Source organism: Anomaloglossus baeobatrachus, chromosome 8 (assembly GCF_048569485.1).
Source record: "Anomaloglossus baeobatrachus isolate aAnoBae1 chromosome 8, aAnoBae1.hap1, whole genome shotgun sequence".
Lineage (NCBI taxonomy): Eukaryota > Metazoa > Chordata > Amphibia > Anura > Aromobatidae > Anomaloglossus > Anomaloglossus baeobatrachus.
In genome coordinates, this window is record NC_134360.1 from 65542923 (window position 1) to 65564735 (window position 21813).

General features: G+C 46.3%; 1 protein-coding gene across 1 annotated transcript in view; it reads right to left on the bottom strand.

Moving 5' to 3' along the window:
• Window positions 1-21813, bottom strand: part of CYTH4 (cytohesin 4) — a 156633-nt gene that overhangs the window by 4196 nt on the left and 130624 nt on the right. The window contains exons 10-11 of the mRNA XM_075321755.1: window positions 2291-2367; window positions 2132-2203 (exon numbers count right to left, since the gene is read on the bottom strand). Of these exons, the coding sequence (XP_075177870.1) occupies window positions 2132-2203; window positions 2291-2367 (149 nt within the window). The remainder of the gene's footprint in view (window positions 1-2131; window positions 2204-2290; window positions 2368-21813) is intronic.

Below are 21813 nucleotides of genomic sequence, written 5' to 3' on the forward strand. Positions count from 1 at the left end.
GAAAATAACTAACATATTGCATACTTACTAAAAATACAGAACCATTGGACCTGGTGGTCTCTGGTGCCTCCAATCGACCTCCCTTATCCATAAATATGATGAAGACACAAGAGCTAACGTGGCCACAACAGTAGGAGGCACTTTGCAGAACCTTCCACAAATGTACAGAAGACTTGTATAAACTTATAGGGGTTGTCCGGTTATCCATAGGAAGAGTTGGGAAGCCCCCATACATATAAGTTGGCCACTACCACCATAATCCACAGATTCTTCTGGCATTAATCACGTGTATGTGGACCTTAAAGGATAAGTGATGACTTGTTGATCGTGGTCTGAGCTCTGGAGCCTACACCGATCAGGAGAACGGTAATTTTTTTCCCCTAACAGGGCATTTTATTCTCCGTTATAAAAGGTCAAAATTGGGTTGTTTGAAAAATCGGGAATGAATAGAGCAGCTGTCGAGCATGATCACTACCGCTCCATTGTAATGGAGTAAAGATCCCCATTCTGCCAATCAGTGCTCGGAACACGATCAACAAGTCATCACCTATCCTGTAAGGTCTACATTACACATGTGATTAATGCCAGCAGAACCTGTGAATTATGGCAGTACTGGCTAACTTATATGTATGAGGCTACCCAACTCCTACTTGGCAGAAGAATATCAGGAGAGAGAAGAATCGGGCATGTAGAATTACAACATCTGATCCTCTTGTTTCCATGTGAGAGAAGCTACGACAAGAGGACTCTATGTTGGTATGTCTATGAGGAATTTGGGAAAATAGCTGTATGAACTATTAAGGCATATGATATGACCGCTAACAAGCTCTTGTAGGGGGAGGCAGAATTTGTTAATCTTACTTCTCTTACTATTAAAGGGGTTGTCCACTGCTAATACAAATGTCACTCTGTACAAAAAGCTGGTAAGATGTAGTACAGCTTATTCCCCACTAGGTGGCAGCAGAGTAGTGAAGGAGAGACAAAGTCACACTAACAAAAAGGCAGCTAAAGTACAGCAGAGTAACTTCAGCAGGCAGTTAACAGGCGAACCACCAGGGGGCAATAGAGTAATGAAGCAGTCAGGGTCTAGCCAGGAAAGTCAAGTCACTGCAAAGGGAGGATCAAAATCAAGTGAGAAAACAGAACTGAGTTGGAAGGCGGGAGATCAGAAATGCAGAGGGAAACACAAACAACAGACAGGAGCGGGAAATCAGGGGCCGGGACAGGCAGACGAACAGGGGGAACAAGGAGTCAGATCAAATAGGAAATCTCACCAGAACCAGTCACAGGCTGCAAAGCAAAACTATAACCAGCACAGGAATGCAATTGCAGAGACCAGATATAGTGTCTCCTGAAACCAGAATGAGACTGATGGAAGTTAACCCCTGACATGACCAGACCGGGTATGGGAAACTCTGGAGTGGAGAATACCGGTCCTGGATCATGACAACAACCCTTTGTGATTCCACATTTCCCCCCAGGTAAAATAATGGAACCTATACTCACCTCCACAGCTGGTGCAGTTCCAGTGATGCCAGGGCCAGCATTTCCAGAGCTCATATCACATTGTGACTTGTTGAGAGCCCCGTGTAGAATCAGCGCCTACTTCTCTGTCCACGCATTTCAGCCAAACAAGTAAATCAACGGGAAGTGAGTGCTGGGGCTGTCACTCCCTTCCTGTTAATTGCTCCTGTGTTCGAAAGCGTGAAGACAGAGGCCAGCGCTGATTGGATCCGGGGCTCATGTGACTTCACAATGTCATATGCATCCCAGGAAGGCAAGTGCTGACACCACTGGAACAGTGCCGTATGGGAGGTGAGTATAGGCTTTATTATTTTACCTGGGGGAAACGTGGCATCAGAAGGGGTTGTCCTAGTAGTGGACAACCCCTTTAATGGGAAAAAAATCTGTTTAGGACTCCTGTTCTACAGAACTACATTTTTAACCAAACAAGATATTGAAAAATTTGGTCAAAGAAGAGAATAGGTTTCGAAGAAGAAACAAACATCAATCTTTCCAGTCCTGGGTAGCAAATTTGGGCACCATAATGAGGAGGTCATTTTAGAGTTTGGAATGGCACCTCCACTGCTCCTGACAATTAGACTAAAGATAGTTAACTGATTCTAATTACCGGCTTTTTAGGGTCTTCTGCTAATTCAACACTTAGGTTTTCCAATGGAATTATTCCAAGCGGGTCTTTATCCTGGAAGGACATAAATATAGGAGGCTGTTATTCGCTCCAATTCGACCTACGCCTCTTCTTGGTCTTTCATCGGTTTGTCATTCTTACCGTTGTATATTCAAAGTAATAAAGACAGTTGTCCTTGAGAATGAACCATCTTTTTTTCCAGGTCTTCACGCGGCCTCCTGTAACAAGCAATACGAGCAGCTATCAAACTGATCATAACTATGATAAAGAGGAAATTGGACATTTACTTCTCAGATGCTTACCGGTCGCTCATAAAATTGCCTTTTTAAATGCAAATGAATTGATATGTGCCCATATGGTGTTTAGAATGAAAACCCATTATTCCTAAATATATATGTTAATAATGTATCCGGCCTGTTCAATTTTTAAAGGCAAACTACTATGCAGGTTTGTGCCCAGGATGCAGATGCAACCCCCCCCCCACACACACACTTTCTCTGATGATTGGTTGACATCTAAAATTTTTGTGCTTTTTTTGTTATGCAAAATGTATTTATTATGCTTCCCTTATGTAGCACCATCATGTTCCGATGCACTTTACAGATATTATCTTCACTGTCACAATCTAAATTCCCTAAGTCTTTGGAATGTGGGAGGAAATCGGAGAACTTGGAGTACACCCCCGCAAAGACATGAAGAACATGCAAACTCCATGAAGATGTTGTCCTTGCATTGAGCAAGGCTGGGCCCATCTAGCCGAACTCTGAATGGAGTCTGAATACCGCATACTCATGGACACATGACTACCATTCCTGGCTCTGACGCCAGATAATCCTCACAGTGCGCACTGTGCGCAATGTGAGGATTTGCAAGTCTGCAGTCACATAGAGGGACTGCAGAGTGGTCTTTTTAGACCAGACAACCCCTTTAACTCTCTCTCTCCCTATTCCATACTAATCTAAAGGGAGGGCAGTAAACGAAGCTGATTGGGACTTCCATAGATCACCCCTTGCTTCAGGAATACCATGGAACTTGGTAGCAGGCGATCAAAAGACCTAATTAACTGCAGGACATTAAGTGTCAAACGAGATCAGTAATATGCCTGCAAGGAGCATGACAATGCGGAGGATAAGAAGACAACTTTACACTGGTTACTGAGGTGTGCGCATGGAGCAGTGCTGTGTGAGTGTGCGGGTGTATATTTATGTATGCAGAGGAGCTGTGAGTGCACCAGTGCTGTGTGTATTATGTATGTAGCAGCAGAGCTGTGTGTATTTATGTATGCAGCAGCAGAGCTGTGTGTATTATGTATTCAGCAGCAGAGCTGTGTGTATTATGTATGTAGCAGCAGAGCTGTGTGTATTATGTATGTAGCAGAAGAGCTGTGTGTATTATGTATTCAGCAGCAGAGCCGTGTGTATTTATGTATGCAGCAGCAGAGCTATGTGTATTTATGTATACAGCAGCAGATCTGTGTGTATTTATGTATGCAGCAGCAGAGCTGTGTGTATTATGTATGCAGCAGCAGAGCTGTGTGTATTATGTGTGTAGCAGCAGTGATGTGTGTATTTATGTATGCAGCAGCAGAGCTGTGTGTATTTATGTATGCAGCAGCAGAGCTGTGTGTATTATGTATGTAGCAACAGTGCTGTGTGTATTTGTGTATGCAGCAGCAGAGCTGTATGTATTATGTATGCAGCAGCAGAGCTGTATGTATTATGTATGCCGCAGCAGAGCTGTGTGTATTTATGTATGCAGAAGCAGAGATGTGTATATTAGCAATTCATAGAAGGAAAAAGCAGGGCACTGCTCCAACAAGCGGATTTTCCATCTTTAAACAAAACACCACTGATCGTAATTAGCGCTTTTTCTTTGCGCTGCCAATATTTGCAATTTTGTGGAGGCTTCCAGAGAGGACTGACTCAAAATACAACTACGGGGTGCTTATTCATAAAGATCATCAGACAAAACTTCAAGTTATGTGAAAAAAAGCTGAAACAGCACTCACCGATATTTGCTGTGAAACACTCTGGTGTTTATTTCAAATCAGAGGATACATGCTGTGGCGTTACAGGGAGAGAAGGAAAATGGTCAGCACACAAAGACAACGACCGTTTCACCCCTAGGGGTGGGGCTTCAACGGGTCCCATTGAAGCCCCACCCCTAGGGGTGAAACGGCCGTTGTCTTTGTGTGCTGACCATTTTCCTTCCCTCCCTGTAACGCCACAGCATGTATCCTCTGATTTGAAATAAACACCAGAGTGTTTCACAGCAAATATCGGTGAGTGCTGTTTCAGCTTTTTTTCACATAACCTGAAGAGATGTGTATATTATGTATGCAGCAGAAGAGCTGTGTGTATTATGTATGTAGCAGCAGTGCTGTGTGTATTATGTATGTAGCAGCAGAGCTGTGTGTATTTATGTATGCAACAACAGAGCGGTGTGTATTATGTATGCAGCAGCAGAGCTGTGTGTATTTATGTATGCAACAACAGAGCTGTGTGTATTATGTATGCAGCAGCAGAGCTGTGTGTATTTATGTATGCAGCAGCAGAGCTGTGTGTATTTATGTATGCAGCAGCAGAGCTGTGTGTATTATGTATGTAGCAGCAGAGCTGTGTGCATTACGTATGTAGCATATGGTTTTGTTTGTTGGTCCTGATTCATTTAAGTATATACCGTAATGTCTTTTCTTAATTTTAAATCTAATTTACATCACCAGGAATATTTGAACTACTAGGAATCATATTTAACCTGTTTTCTGATATCTAAACCTGGGGTCTTATAGTCTTATAGTGTGGGTCATGCTATAGTCCACAGATCTAGTATACAGTATGTCCCCCCGTACTAATCAGGGTTAGGAGGCATGTTACGTGTGCGATGAGGGTCCGATGCAAATTTTTGCCATGTTGCTCTAACTTCTCTTTCCCCCCCCCTTTTATATGACATTATTTACAATATGTAGTGAAAAATGTGTCTCGTCCGACAAGTAGCGAAAGACTCCATTCAAGTACTTTTATTAAAGGGAATCTGTTAGCACGTTTTTGCTATATAATCTGAAAGCAGAATAATGTAGGGGCAGAGAACCTGATTCCAGTGATGTCACTTACTTGGCTGTTTGGTGCTGTTTTGATAGAATTTCTGTTTTCTCAGTTGAAGATGTAGCAGAGCTCTGAATGCTGAGCTCTCTAACCCCGCCCACACCACTGATTGACATCTTCCTGTGCACACTGTGCATTTTCAATAAGCTGACAATCAGTGGTGGGGGTGGGATTACACAGATTAGCTGGACTGGCCTGCATGTGAGACCTAGTGAGGCAGTGATTATCTACTACTGATAAAACACTGATTGAGCCTAATAAGTGACATATTCCTAGAATAAGACTCACTTGCAATATATTATGCTGCTCGCAGATTAAATAGCAAAAACCTGCTGACAGATTCACTTTAATATTTACTGTCTGCTGATGGTGAATGAATATTCTCATTTTCATCAACAAAACATTGGAGTAACTCATGTTAGTGACCTTTCTCTTGTCCATCTATGGCAACCAGACATATCCTGCATAGAAAGTTTTTTGCTCATGGAAAACTTTTTTCATGCCATGATGACACTTAGGTTACATAATTGTGGTCATCCACCAATTAAAAAATTGTTGCTACTTTCCCATACATGAAGCAACATCTCACATCCCCCATTTCCAGTATGTATGAGATCATGTTCATATGTTACTTCTCCTTACATAAAACAGACTTCCTTGTTCTTCGTGCTCATCATATACATTACATTATGGCTGAACGTACTTCATTAAGCAAAACAGAAAAGTCTAAAATCAGGAAGGTGTTTCGTAACCAGAAAAGGTCCAGCTTTTTTAGTGTTTCATTTTAGCTAAAGTGAAGTGTACAAAAAGTCCATCAAGAAGTTAAAACAAAGAATGAGACTACAAAACAGGATCTCTTTATCTTTGGAGGACTAGGTTTGTCAACTCATTTTAATGGGCATCATGTAATGCTTCAGTTGTCCTGTGGGGAAGCTCCAGAAAAATTGAGTACTCAATAAAAAATAAACAAAAAAAAAAATCAGATGTCCATAGGGGCATAAATAAAAATTTTCACAATCCGAACTTCACTTTTTTAAGATTTCAACTGAATTAAAGTCAAGATTTAAAACTAGTGAACGGTGAAAGTTTAAAATTAGATTTAGAATGTTTCAAGAAATAATTGTAATATCACCATCTTTAACCTCAAAAAGATCAAACATCATAAATTTGCGAAGCCTGATTTTTGACTTTAACCCCGTGATATTCTAAATTTACATCACAGGATTAAACTCTTGTTGCTGCAATTTAGCAGAGGCAGGGGTTGTGAAGGTAGCCTAAGCTATAAATTGTTTGTTTAAACGTAATAAGAATATCTGTGTATGTAAATAATCAAAATATAGATGTAGTTGCATAATTAGCTGTGTGTCTATATGACAATCGTACAGACGCTATAATATGATTCTAAGCTGTATAGTCATGAAGGGGTTACCAAGGATGAGTGAACAGATGTACAAACAATGAAAGTCTTCATAATGATGAGCAAAAGTCTTATCAGTAGTTTCACATAGAAAGAATGTATAATTAATGAACAGATGTATTTTACAGTATACTGGGAAAAACTGGGGAGTGAAATACTCCCTACTCCCTGTTGATTCAAGGTCAATGCTGCATTCTGTATAATTGAGTTTTTCTTAATACATGAGTTCAGTCTATAACATTGATTCATACAGCGAACACGTTTTGTGTGATCCTTGTCTGATTCATTAATATCTGTACATACAGCTAATTCGGCACCGGACTCTGGATGTCCTGAACGAAGATACCATTAGCTATCTTAACCTAAATTTATACCTTGACAGGGTCAGACACAGCAGAGAAGATAGATGTGGTTTATTATTGCTTCTATTGTTCATTTCACCTACTACATAGCATTCAATGAAAGCTATGTAGTATACAGAAGGCACTGCCAATAATGCTTCTGGCAATCACATGATGTGTGAGTCTCTGCTGGCATAACAGAGCTGTTGGGTCCTAACAGATTCAGATAATCTCAATCAGTTATTTATGTCACTATAGTGTGCTGTCTTACACCTGTAACTGGAAATCATTTGATTTCCCCAGTTTCAGTGGAAAAAAAAAAGATAAAAGAAGATACTTCCCAGAAATTTTTTCACTGACCATGACTCTGTGTGGCGTACAAGCGTGTCTGTGATTGCTGCACGGAGACATGTCTGTTTTTTTCTGGCATCACTGATGTCCCACGGACCACACTATGGTGTGATCCGTAAAACACGTACGAGAAAAACATGGCCATTGAAAATAAAAAGCATTTGCAACTTATACATCTCCAGCTGTGTTCGGCCTCTGCTCTCTGCTTCTTCCTGGCCAGCTCATTATGGCATGCATATTTATGTATGCAGGAACAGCCAACCCGTAAGTAGCTGCAGAGGGGAGAAACAGTGGCGGCCGGATGCAGCAGAGCCAGAGACTTCAGCACCACGGACAGCAGGAGAGGGGACAGGTGAGTTTATCGCCATGTGCAATCACGGATAACGGATCACAAATCACAAATTGCACATGGCACGTGAATCACGGCACATGGAGGGACATATGCTTTTTTTACACGTCAGTGAAAAAGTCTGTGTTTTTCACTGACAAGTGAAACAGGCCTAAAGGGAATCTGTCAGTGGGTTTCTATTATGTAATCTGAATAGAGTGGTAAATTGAGAAAGTTAAGAATCTTCAAGCCTGCTTTTTTGCAGTGTTATAGGGGGTAAGAGTCCACTCTTTAGACAACGAGCTGCTTGGGGGGATGGGGGGTCGCTAAGCTGGGTGGATGCTGGGAGTGTTTGCATTTACCATGCATTAATTTATTCTACTATTTTCTATTGTACCGCCCCGCGGGCTCAGCTGCGACCGCCGAGCCGCTTGGATCCGTGCTCGTACTGTGGGTGGTGGCTCGAGCCTCTCACGGACCCGGGGGTTACGTCGCTCTGCAAGGGAGTTGGCGCTACACGCGGGGATTTGGGTGTTTGGTTTGGGATGATAGTTCGTGACGCCACCCACGGGTTGTAGTGATTGTAGACACCACCGCTGCGGTGAAGGTATGAGGGCTCTCGGGAGCGGTGTAATGGCGCAGCTAGTTGTTGACCCCTCCGTGGGTAGGGGAGTGTTGGTCCCGGGGCCCAGTAGGCGAGGGCCGGGGTGCAGGGTGAAGTGTTGCGGTGCAGTACGGTGCGGTGCCTGATGGCACTGGTGTACTCACTCTGACACAAGACACTGGAGTCTCTGGTAAACCAAACGGAGTGATGAACGGGGCCCGCAGCCGGCTGCAGCTTCTCCCAGAGTAGGTTGATGGTTTCCGCCTTTCTCCTGCACCTCTGTGTGTAAAATGTTTGACTCCTATGCCTAGACACCGGTAGTCCGCTCCCCTACTTGCATATGCCGTAGGAGCCCGTTTGCCCGCAGACGCTGGTCCTTTGGGTCTCTATGCCTTGGCGGTGGCTTTAACCTGTATGGTTGTACTGTTGTCTTCAAAGGGACTTGTGTGGGATAGGTCCTAAGATCCAGTCCGCAAGCAGTTGATTCGACTCGGCCCTGTCGGTTCAGGGCTTTGTGCTGGGTCTGAGTACCCTGCCTGGTGCTCCAGTATCCAGTTGGCTCCCCGGTTCAGTTCCGGCAGGTCACTACCCTGTCCCGGTCCCTTACGGTTCCACTGGTTGTATTCCCGGTCTCCTGCAGGCGGCCACCACCGTCTGCCTCCTTGCCAATGGTGACTGGGCTCCGACCCAGCCACCTGGTAGTCTCTTATCAGGGCACGGACACAGAACTGCCCGTGACCTTGACTGCTCTCGACTTGCACTTGAACTAGTCTGTCTGTTTTCCCACCTCCAGGCCTGTAAACTCCTCGGTGGGCAGAGCCAACCGCCTGGCTCCGCCCCCTGGTGTGGACATCAAACCTGAAGGGTGGTGACAAGGTTTTTAGGCTGGCTAATATTACCTAACTGGGAGGGGGGTGTGGTGTTGTGTGTGACTACCTGGGACGACCCGACTAGTCCGGGGCGTTACACTATCATTGTAAGAAATGCCTAATTATATGCATGGTATGCCTGCATTTCTCAGAACTATAAAGACACGATTCTCATTAAAATTTTGGAGAGCTTTGGAAATCACATGCCTGTGTATTTCTATAATTCTCACTGAGGCCGTAGAATGAAGCTCAGAAACTTTTAATTGGAGTAAGGATTACTTCAACAACAGCATGCTAAAGGGTTTAACACAGAGATATTAGGGATGTGTCTCTTTTCACACTGTATGCTGTTGTTTACCTGTAATGTTTGATTTAGAGTCAGAAGATTATCAATGGTAGACTAGCTCAGCTAGAGTTCAGCTAGTCTGGCATTAGCAGCTCACTGTCTATAGTCCCATCTCCAAGATCCTATCCCAGTATGTAGTAGGTGTAAAAATAATAATATTAGTTTATACCTCCAATTATAAATGTTGTATAGTTCTGCTTATAACTCTTACCTTATGTGCAGGGCATTACATTAGCTTAGGTATTCATAGTTACGACCACACATATAGTGACAGTTTATTAGTTGCTCGTGGTCGTAACTAGGGATGATCGAATATCAGAAATATTCGGCAATATTCGGCTTCGCAAATATTCGACGAATAGGTCGCCGCTATGCGAATATTCGATGCGCAATGTATGTCTATGGGAAGCCCGAATAGTTGCTATTTGGCAACTATTTGGGTGTCCCATAGACTTACATTGCGCATCGAATATTCGCAAATAGTCGAATAGCGGTGACCTATTTGTAGAATATGGGCGTAGCCGAATATTTGAGGTATTCGATCATCCCTAGTCGTAACCATGGATACCTAAGCTGCAGTGCCCTGCACATGAGGTAAGTGACATGGCTAATCAGGAGAACTATACTACATTTCTAATTAGAGGTTTTTTTTTATAATATTATTATTACACCTACTATATATTGGGATAGGACTAACCCTTTAAGGGAAAAGAACACTGGACTCCAGGGACATGGGTAAGAAACAACTGGACTATTTTCATTTATATATTCTATGTATTATTAGGTGATTTTTACATTTTTTTCAGGCATGATAGAGGGATGTAGACTGGATCATAGCTTATGACAGAGGGATGTAGACTGGATCATGGCTCATGATAGAGGGATGTAGACTGGATCATGGCTGATCATGACAGGGGGATGTAGACTGGATCATGGCTCATGATAGAGGGATGTAGACTGGATCATGGCTCATCATGACAGGGGGATGTAGACTGGATCATGGCTCATGATAGAGGGATGTAGACTGGATCATGGCTCATCATGACAGAGGGATGTAGACTGGATCATGGCTCATGATAGAGGGATGTAGACTGGATCATGGCTCATGACAGAGGGATGTAGACTGGATCATGGCTCATGACAGAGGGATGTAGACTGGATCATGGCTCATCATGACAGGGGGATGTAGACTGGATCATGGCTCATCATGACAGGGGGATGTAGACTGGATCATGGCTCATCATGACAGGGGGATGTAGACTGGATCATGGCTCATGATAGAGGGATGAAGACGATCATGGCTCATGATAGAGGGTTGTAGACTGGATCATGGCTCATGATAGAGGGATGTACACTGGATCATGGATCTCATAGCTCATGATAGAGAGATGTAGGCTGGATCATGGCTCATGATAGAGGGATGTAGACTGGATCATGGCTCATGACAGAGGGATGTAGACTGGATCATGGCTCATGATAGAGGGATGTAGACTGGATCATGGCTCATGACAGAGGGATGTAGACTGGATCATGGCTCATGACAGAGGGATGTAGACTGGATCATGGCTCATCATGACAGGGGGATGTAGACTGGATCATGGCTCATCATGACAGGGGGATGTAGACTGGATCATGGCTCATCATGACAGGGGGATGTAGACTGGATCATGGCTCATGATAGAGGGATGAAGACGATCATGGCTCATGATAGAGGGTTGTAGACTGGATCATGGCTCATGATAGAGGGATGTACACTGGATCATGGATCTCATAGCTCATGATAGAGAGATGTAGGCTGGATCATGGCTCATGATAGAGGGTTGTAGACTGGATCATGGCTCATCATGACAGAGGGTTGTAGACTGGATAATAGCTCATGATAGAGAGATGTAGACTAGATCATGGCTCATGACAGAGAGATGTAGACTGGATCATGGCTCATGATAGAGGGATGTAGACTGGATCATGGCTCATGATAGAGGGATGTAGACTGGATCATGGCTCATGATAGAGGGATGTAGACTGGATCATGGCTTATGATAGAGGGATGTAGACTGGATCATGGATCTCAAAGCTCATGATAGAGAGATGTAGACTTGATCATGGCTCATGACAGAGGGATGTAGACTGGATCATGGCTCATGACAGAGGGATGTAGACTGGATCATGGCTCATGACAGAGGGTTGTAGACTGGATCATAGCTCATGATAGAGGGATGTAGACTGGATCATAGCTCATGATAGAGGGATATAGACTGGATCATGGCTCATCATGACAGAGGGTTGTAGACTGGATCATGGCTCATGATAGAGAGATGTAGACTGGATCATGGCTCATGACAGAGGGATGTAGACTGGATCATAGCTCATGATAGAGGGATGTAGACTGGATCATAGCTCATGATAGAGGGATGTAGACTGGATCATGGCTCATCATGACAGAGGGTTGTAGACTGGATCATGGCTCATGATAGAGAGATGTAGACTGGATCATGGCTCATGACAGAGGGATGTAGACTGGATCATGGCTTATGATAGAGGGATGTAGACTGGATCATGGATCTCATAGCTCATGATAGAGAGATGTAGACTTGATCATGGCTCATGACAGAGGGATGTAGACTGGATCATGGCTCATGACAGAGGGATGTAGACTGGATCATGGCTCATGACAGAGGGTTATAGACTGGATCATGGCTCATGATAGAGGGATGTACACTGGATCATGGATCTCATAGCTCATGATAGAGGGATGTAGACTGGATCATAGCTCATGATAGAGGGATGTAGACTGGATCATGGCTCATCATGACAGAGGGTTGTAGACTGGATCATGGCTCATGATAGAGAGATGTAGACTGGATCATGGCTCATGACAGAGGGATGTAGACTGGATCATGGCTCATGATAGAGTGATGTAGACTGGATCATGGCTCATGACAGAGGGATGTAGACTGGATCATGGCTCATGATAGAGAGATGTAGACTGGATCATGGCTCATGACAGAGGGATGTAAACTGGATCATAGCTCATGACAGAGGGATGTAGACTGCATCATGGCTCATGACAGAGGGTTGTAGACTGGATCATAGCTCATGATAAAGGGATGTAGACTGGATCATAGCTCATGATAGAGGGATGTAGACTGGATCATGGCTCATGATAGAGCGATGTAGACTGGATCATGGCTCATGACAGAGGGATGTAGACTGGATCATGGCTCATGACAGAGGGATGTAGACTGGATCATGGCTCATGATAGAGAGATGTAGACTGGATCATGGCTCATGACAGAGGGATGTAGACTGGATCATGGCTCATGACAGAGGGATGTAGACTGGATCATGGCTCATGACAGAGGGTTGTAGACTGGATCATGGCTCATGATAGAGGGATGTAGACTGGATCATAGCTCATGATAGAGAGATATAGACTGGATCATGGCTCATGACAGAGGGTTGTAGACTGGATCATGGCTCATGATAGAGAGATGTAGACTGGATCATGGCTCATGATAGAGTGATGTAGACTGGATCATGGCTCATGACAGAGGGATGTAGACTGGATCATGGCTCATGATAGAGGGATGTAGACTGGATCATGGCTCATGATAGAGGGATGTAGACTGGATCATGGCTTATGATAGAGGGATGTAGACTGGATCATGGATCTCAAAGCTCATGATAGAGAGATGAAGACTTGATCATGGCTCATGACAGAGGGATGTAGACTGGATCATGGCTCATGACAGAGGGATGTAGACTGGATCATGGCTCATGACAGAGGGTTGTAGACTGGATCATAGCTCATGATAGAGGGATGTAGACTGGATCATAGCTCATGATAGAGGGATATAGACTGGATCATGGCTCATCATGACAGAGGGTTGTAGACTGGATCATGGCTCATGATAGAGAGATGTAGACTGGATCATGGCTCATGACAGAGGGATGTAGACTGGATCATAGCTCATGATAGAGGGATGTAGACTGGATCATAGCTCATGATAGAGGGATGTAGACTGGATCATGCCTCATCATGACAGAGGGTTGTAGACTGGATCATGGCTCATGATAGAGAGATGTAGACTGGATCATGGCTCATGACAGAGGGATGTAGACTGGATCATGGCTTATGATAGAGGGATGTAGACTGGATCATGGATCTCATAGCTCATGATAGAGAGATGTAGACTTGATCATGGCTCATGACAGAGGGATGTAGACTGGATCATGGCTCATGACAGAGGGATGTAGACTGGATCATGGCTCATGACAGAGGGTTATAGACTGGATCATAGCTCATGATAGAGGGATGTAGACTGGATCATAGCTCATGATAGAGGGATGTAGACTGGATCATGGCTCATCATGACAGAGGGTTGTAGACTGGATCATGGCTCATGATAGAGAGATGTAGACTGGATCATGGCTCATGACAGAGGGATGTAGACTGGATCATGGCTCATGATAGAGAGATGTAGACTGGATCATGGCTCATGATAGAGTGATGTAGACTGGATCATGGCTCATGACAGAGGGATGTAGACTGGATCATGGCTCATGATAGAGAGATGTAGACTGGATCATGGCTCATGACAGAGGGATGTAAACTGGATCATAGCTCATGACAGAGGGATGTAGACTGCATCATGGCTCATGACAGAGGGTTGTAGACTGGATCATAGCTCATGATAAAGGGATGTAGACTGGATCATAGCTCATGATAGAGGGATGTAGACTGGATCATGGCTCATGATAGAGCGATGTAGACTGGATCATGGCTCATGACAGAGGGATGTAGACTGGATCATGGCTCATGACAGAGGGATGTAGACTGGATCATGGCTCATGATAGAGAGATGTAGACTGGATCATGGCTCATGACAGAGGGATGTAGACTGGATCATGGCTCATGACAGAGGGATGTAGACTGGATCATGGCTCATGACAGAGGGTTATAGACTGGATCATGGCTCATGATAGAGGGATGTAGACTGGATCATAGCTCATGATAGAGAGATATAGACTGGATCATGGCTCATGACAGAGGGTTGTAGACTGGATCATGGCTCATGATAGAGAGATGTAGACTGGATCATGGCTCATGATAGAGTGATGTAGACTGGATCATGGCTCATGACAGAGGGATGTAGACTGGATCATGGCTCATGATAGAGGGATGTAGACTGGATTATGGCTTATGATAGAGGGATGTAGACTGGATCATGGATCTCATAGCTCATGATAGAGAGATGTAGACTGGATCATTTCCAAATAGTGTCTGGAGCTGGATCTATGACAAATAGGTCATCTCTGTGGCAGATGCAATATAGACTGGGTTTTCTCTGAGGAGCAATACCAAAAATCAAGAAAATCTTTCTAACTCTACACTTTAATTAAACATCAATGTTTTTTTCCCATAGAATGTTCTATGATAGAACTCTGACCCCAAACTTGGCTGTAGATGTGAAAATCCTGAGACGTCTCATTGTGAACGTCTGCAATGAATCAGTAATCACAGAAAGAAATGTATTAGACGTCAGCCAAACAGGCAAGAATGAAGAATCCAGGAGGTTTATTGTCAGACGGAAATACTTGTATGTAAAAAAAGAAAATGATTCTTTGTCAGCATTAACAGGAATCTATAATCAAAAAATAACTTTTACGTTTATTTTTTTTTTTTTTTTTTTAATTTGGCAATTATTTTTTTTCCTTTTACATAACACAATCTGTATTAAAATTAATACATAGAAATCCTACAATTTTCATACTGACCATTGGGGTGATTTTAGACTCCTACTTCATTTTTTTTTTTCCAGGAAACAACATATGTACATATATATATATATATATATATATATATATATATATATATATATATATATATATACATATACATACGGTATATAGCCAAAATGGTCAGATGCCAACCATATCTTTTGTATTTTATTTCATAAATCAATTGTCACAGTTCCGCTGTGCGGAGCATTTTGCATTTAGGATACTTTTGTTACAGTTCCACAGTGCAGAGCATTCTGCATTTGAAAATGCTGTGCTCTATGTCTTGTGAACTTGCTGACAGGTTATCTTCAGCTCTAGGGTCCACGCTGGTTTGGGAGGTGCCTTCAAAGATGCACCTCATTCCTGGTGATTGCTCTGTTTCTTTACTGAGCTTGCTCTCTCTGACCTTCACCAGTCGTACTTCCTGTTTGCTCAGTGTGCTCTTGGCTCCTGACTGGTGGAAGTGTTCTGATCTTGGCTTCTGAGCTTGGACCTCTTCCTGACCACGTCTCTGTCTGCTCCTTTAACCTTATATGTTACCTTCCAGCTTCTGACCTTGGACCTCTTCCTGACCACATCTCTGTCTGCTCCCTGAACTTTATACATTACCTTCTGACTTCTGACCTCGGACCTTTTCTTGACCACATCTTTGTCTGCTCCCTGAACTTTATAGGTTACCTTCTGACCTCGGACCTCTTCCTGACCACGTCTCTGTCTGCTCCCTGAACTTTATTCATTACCTTCTGACTTCTGACCCCGGATCTCTTCTTAACCACGTCTCTGTCTGCTCCCTGAACTTTATACGTTACCTTCCAACTTCTGACCTCGGACCTCTTCTTAACCACGTCTCTGTCTGCTCCCTGAACTTGTATGTTACCTCTCTGCAAGGGAGTTGGCGCTACACGTGGGGATTTGGGTGTTTGGTTTGGGATGATAGTTCGTGACGCCACCCACGGGTTGTGGTGATTGTAGACACCACCGCTGCGGTAAAGGTATGAGGGCTCCCGGGAGTGGTGTAATGGCGCAGCTAGTTGTTGACCCCTCCATGGGTAGGGGAGTGTTGGTCCCGGGGCCCAGTAGGCGAGGGCCGGGGTGCAGGGTGAAGTGTTGCGGTGCACTGCGGTGCGGTGCCTGATGGCACTGGTGTACTCACTCTGACACAAGACACTGGAGTCTCTGGTAAACCAAACGGAGTGATGAACGGGGCCCGCAGCCGGCTGCAGCTTCTCCCAGAGTAGGTTGATGGTTTCCGCCTTTCTCCTGCACCTCTGTGTGTAAAATGTTTGACTCCTATGCCTAGACACCAGTAGTCCGCTCCCCAAATTGTATATGCCGTAGGAGCCCGTTTGCCTGCAGACGCTGGCCCTTTGGGTCTCTATGCCTTGGCGGTGGCTTTACCCTGTATGGTTGTGCTGTTGTCTTCTAAAGAGACTTGTGTGGAATAGGTCCTAAGGTCCAGTCCACAAGCAGTTGATTCGACTCGGCCCTGTCGGTTCAGGGCTTTGTGCTGGGTCTGAGTACCCTGCCTGGTGCGCCAGTATCCAGTTGGCTCCCCGGTTCAGTTCCGGCGGGCCACTACCCTGTCCTGGTCCCTTACGGTTCCACTGGTCATATTCCCGGTCTCCTGCAGGCGGCCACCACCATCTGCCTCCTTGCCAATGGTGACTGGGCTCCGACCCAGCCACCTGGTAGTCTCTTATCAGGGCACGGACACAGAACTGCCCGTGACCTTGACTGCTCTCGACTTGTACTTGAACTAGTCTGTCTGTTTTCCCGCCTCCAGGCCTGTGAACTCCTCGGTGGGCAGAGCCAACTGCCTGGCTCCGCCCCCTGGTGTGGACATCAAACCTGGAGGGTGGTGACAAGGTTTTTAGGCTGGCTAATGTTACCTAACTGGGAGGGGGGTGTGGTGTTGTGTGTGACTACCTGGGACGACCCGACTAGTCCGGGGCGTTACACTATCATTGTAAGAAATGCCTAATTATATGCATGGTATGCCTGCATTTCTGAGAACTATAAAGACACGATTCTCATTAAAATTTTGGAGAGCTTTGGAAATCACATGCCTGTGTATTTCTATAATTCTCACTGAGGCAGTAGAATGATGCCCAGAAACTTTTAAGTTAAGTTACAGTGTGGATTTCGGCTTCTGACCTCGGACCTCTTCCTGACCACGTCTCTGTCTGCTCCCTGAACCTTATACGTTACCTCCTGGCTTATGATACCGGTTTGTCTGACTACCCTTCTATTCATGCTGCTCATAGTGTCTAGCATCACATCAATACCACACATGAAAATAAGCAACTTTGTAATATATCTAATCAGGGAAATTTACTTCTTTCCCCTCCAGAATTGAACAGTCGTTACCAAAATTCTCAATTCTGAGATAAAATCTGAATTCAGTGAAGACTTTCCCATTACTGAGATAGAAGATGGCGGTTGTTATATTTTCTTGGGGAGGTGGGAATGTAGCATTAATAGCCAAGGTATTTTAATTCGGGAATGGTGGTTACAATTGTGGTGGTATCAAATATTAATATATGTTTGCTTGATTTTTATACATATATTATAATACTAAATTGGACTTTTTTTGATTGCTATAACCTTAAAGTCCCAGCTAATCGAAGAGCTGCAGATGCCGGGAGGTAAGAAGATTTGCAGTCCTCCTGTCCAGCGATTGTAGGTTACTATCCTGACCGATGGGCCAGAGTCCCTCAAATCGCCAATGATGACCATCGATGTAATGTAGTTGTCGCGGGCGGGGAGGAGGGTGTCAGCACTGCGCTCACCCCTCTGCTCGGGTCCGGCGGCTGCTGCTCAGTGGTGGCTCGAGCGGTGGGCCGGATCCCGGGGGTCTCGAGCGGCACTCCTCGCCCGTGAGTGAAAGGGGATTGGGTTTTGGGATATAGTCTATTGTCCGTGACGCCACCCACGGTTGTGGTGATTTGTTGACACCACCGCTGCTCGGTATGGGGATCCCGGGAGTGATGGCGTGGAGCAGCAAGTTGTTGTGTTGCCCCACCGTGGGTAGGGGTTGGTGATCCCGGGGCCCAGTGATGTGGTGGGAGATGCAGGGCTTGGTGGGAGCAGGGACGCGGGGGCAGCGCTGTGCCTTGCGGCACTGTGGTACTCACTCAGCCTGAGACGATGACACAGTTCTCGGTAAAACACACGGCTGGAAAGACGGTTCCCACGGACGGCTGCACTTACTTTTCCCCAGTAGTTGACGGTGACGGTCCCTTTTCCTGCACCTAAGATGATGATGGTTACGATGGGTTCCCACCGGTAACCCGCTCCCCGGCTCGGATATGGGCCGGAGGAGCCCTACTTTGCCCGCAGGCGCTGGCCCTGAGAAACTGGTGCCCTGGCGGTGGCGGTGTCTCTCTGTAATGGTCGGACTGTTGCCTTCTATCGGGACTTGGTTGTTGGGAGACAGTCGTCCCCTTCACTGATGGATTTGGCAAATTATGGCGACTCCTAGCCTTGCCGGGATCCGAAAGGCCCCTGCCCTGGTGCTGACTGTTCCTTGTCCACTGCTCCAGACCGCCGGGTCACCACCCGTCCGTGGTCCTTCCAGTGACCTCCGAGCAGTCACCCCTGCGGACAACCACCGCCGTCCGCTGACCTTGCTGTCTCTCAGCCCGGGGTACACACCCGGACCAACTTCAGGCTTTACTACTCTCACTTTTCTGTCACTTTACTTCAGCTTCTCTCCTCAGCTCCTCTACCACTTCACTTCCTTCTACTTTCACTTCCCTAGCTGATCTGCCTGGTTCTTCCCGCCTCCAGGGCTGTGAACTCCTCGGTGGGCGGAGCCAACCACCTGGCCCACCCCCTGGTGTGAACACCAGCTCCTGGAAGAAGGCAAAAAGGATTTTGGTAGCCTTGGTGTTCCTAACTGGGGTGTAGGGTGTGGTGGTGTAATGACCTGTGACCCCTGGCTTGCCCAGGGCGTCACATTCCCCCTTAGCAAAATGCAGACCGTCCGCGGACTGCCCGTCCAACACCGGTTTTATTTTCTGAAAAATATATAAACAGTAAACGGTAACATATTTACATTTCATAAACTCATCCCAAATCGGGAGGTACATTTCTCAAACGTTGCAAAACGGTTTACGGCTACGGTTTCCGCTCTCTCCCACCCAAGTAACCTGGCCCTGATGCTGCCCCTAAAGCCCAGGCAGCACCCCTTGACCGAAGTCCAGCACACGTTAACCGAGCGGGATCTGTCCTTCCCCTCCAGAGGGTAGCCACCGGTTCCTGTGGTGGCTGGGCCCCAGCCGGCTCTACTGCGGGCCCTCCCTCCAACCTGCCTCTCCGGAGGCGGTAACTGTGGAAACGGTAACGGTAAACAACTTATTTACATTCCACTTAACGTTTGTGGTTGCCCTGCAAGTTCATGGGCTTGTCCATAAGGAGTCCCTTATGCAACCTTTTTTTTTTTAAAACGGTCCCCACGGGGACAACGGTTCTCTCAATCACGGTAGATAATCTGGTGACTGTTCGGTTTCATTTTACTTATCATAATTTTTCAAACAAAACACTTTTCAAACATAATTCACACATGCTTCCTGACCCCCCTCCTTAAAGAACGGTCTCCCTGTACCTAAGTGGGGGTCTACCTAGGTTGGGACGGGTGGACCTCCGGGGCCCGTTGTCAGTGGGGCTAGACAATGGGGTAGAGGGAACAATCGGTTCCTCCTCCCTGCTATAGTGTGGGGCAGGCGGAGGCATAGGGGAGCTGGGTACAGGTTCATCCCTGGGCACTGGCACTGGTTCTGGCTCACGGTTGACCGCTTCCACCACTTCTTCATCCACGGGTTGTGGGAACAGTATCACTGGAAGAATCACCGCGCCGTTCTGTGTAGGCCAGTCTGCCGGGAAGTCACCCATTACAGTGTGGATTACCTCTGCTGCCTTCTCTGCTGGTGGAGGAACCGTTACTTCAGCCATTGCCCTCAATGCTGGTGGGCACCTTTTTAGATGGTCCCGGGAAACCGTGGCCAAGGTGTCCCCTTGGTCACGGCTGATCTGGTAGGCCTTTCCATTTTCCCATCCTGCGGGCTGGACAACGTACGGGATTTGTTCCCATTGATCATCCAGCTTGTGGGTTTTCCTCTTCCGCTTTAACACCACATCTCCAGGCTGGAAAGGGCCCGCAGACGCTTTCTGATTGAAGCGTTGCTCCTGCTGTTCTCGACTCCGACTCAGGTTCTTCTCCACATACTCCTGGATCTGTCGGTACTGCACTCTCCGCCGGGCGTCCCATTCAGCCGTTGAGGGGAGCGTCTCTGGTGCTTCCAGTCCCATCTCCAGGTCCACCGGCAGTCGGCCAGGCCGAGCCCTCATCAGATACGCTGGGGTGCACTTCGTCGAGCTAGACGGGATATTGTTGTACATATCGACCAAGTCAGGCAGCTTTTCCGGCCACAAGTTCCGCTCCTCCAACGGCAACGTTTTGAGGAGGCCAAGGACCAGATGGTTCATCTTCTCACACATACCGTTGGTCTGGGCATGGTAAGGAGTGGTCCGGATCTTCTTGCAGCCGTACAGCTGACAGAACTCATGGAACACCTCCGCCTCAAAGGCTGGACCTTGGTCGGTAAGCACCTTCTCGGGGTATCCATGGGGTCGACAGAAGTAAGCTTGGAACGCTCTAGCGGCAGTACGGCCGGTTAAGTCCTAACCACCATAAACCGGGAGTAATGATCTACTATGGTCAGAGCGTAAGTGTACACACTTCGGTTGGGGGTGAGCTTTACATGGTCCAAGGCGACCAGCTCCAGCGGTTGGTGTGTAACGATCGGGCGCAGGGGAGCCTTTTGGCTGGCCTCATCCTTCCTCCTCAACGTACAAGGACCGCACTCTCGACACCAGGCCTCCACAGACTCTCGCATCCCACTCCAATAGAACCGCTCCCTCAACAGCATTTCCAGCTTCTTCCACCCGAAGTGGCCGGCACCATCATGGTACGCCTGCAGAACAGTGGGTACATCAGCTTGGGGAATAACTAACTGGCGGATTTTCTCGTGGGTCTTCGGGTTGATCAGCTCACGGTACAACCTCCCCTGATGTAGACTCAACCGGGTCCGTTCCTTCCACAAGCGTTGGGCTTCAGCTGGGGCGGCAGGGTCTATTCCAGTAGCGCCTTGCTCCATCAGGGTCTTGACTAGGCGGACAGCGGGCGCCTGATTTTGAGCTTCCTGCCACCCCTGACTGGGCAGCGGATCCAGGTTCACCCGTTGCTGGTGGACATGCACCTTCTCAGTTGGGGGCCGATGGAATGCAGGCAACTCGATCTCCTCAAGGTCATCATCCTCCCACCCACTTTCTGACAAGTGGGGCATCCGAGAGAGGGCATCAGCATTGATGTTGACACGACCGGCCCTGTATTTGATGGTGAAGTCATAATTGGCTAGTCTGGCCACCCACCGCTGCTCCAATGCGCCCAGTTTGGCCGTGTCCAGGTGAGTCAACGGATTGTTATCCGTGAAAGCGGTGAATTTTGCTGCGGCCAAGTAGT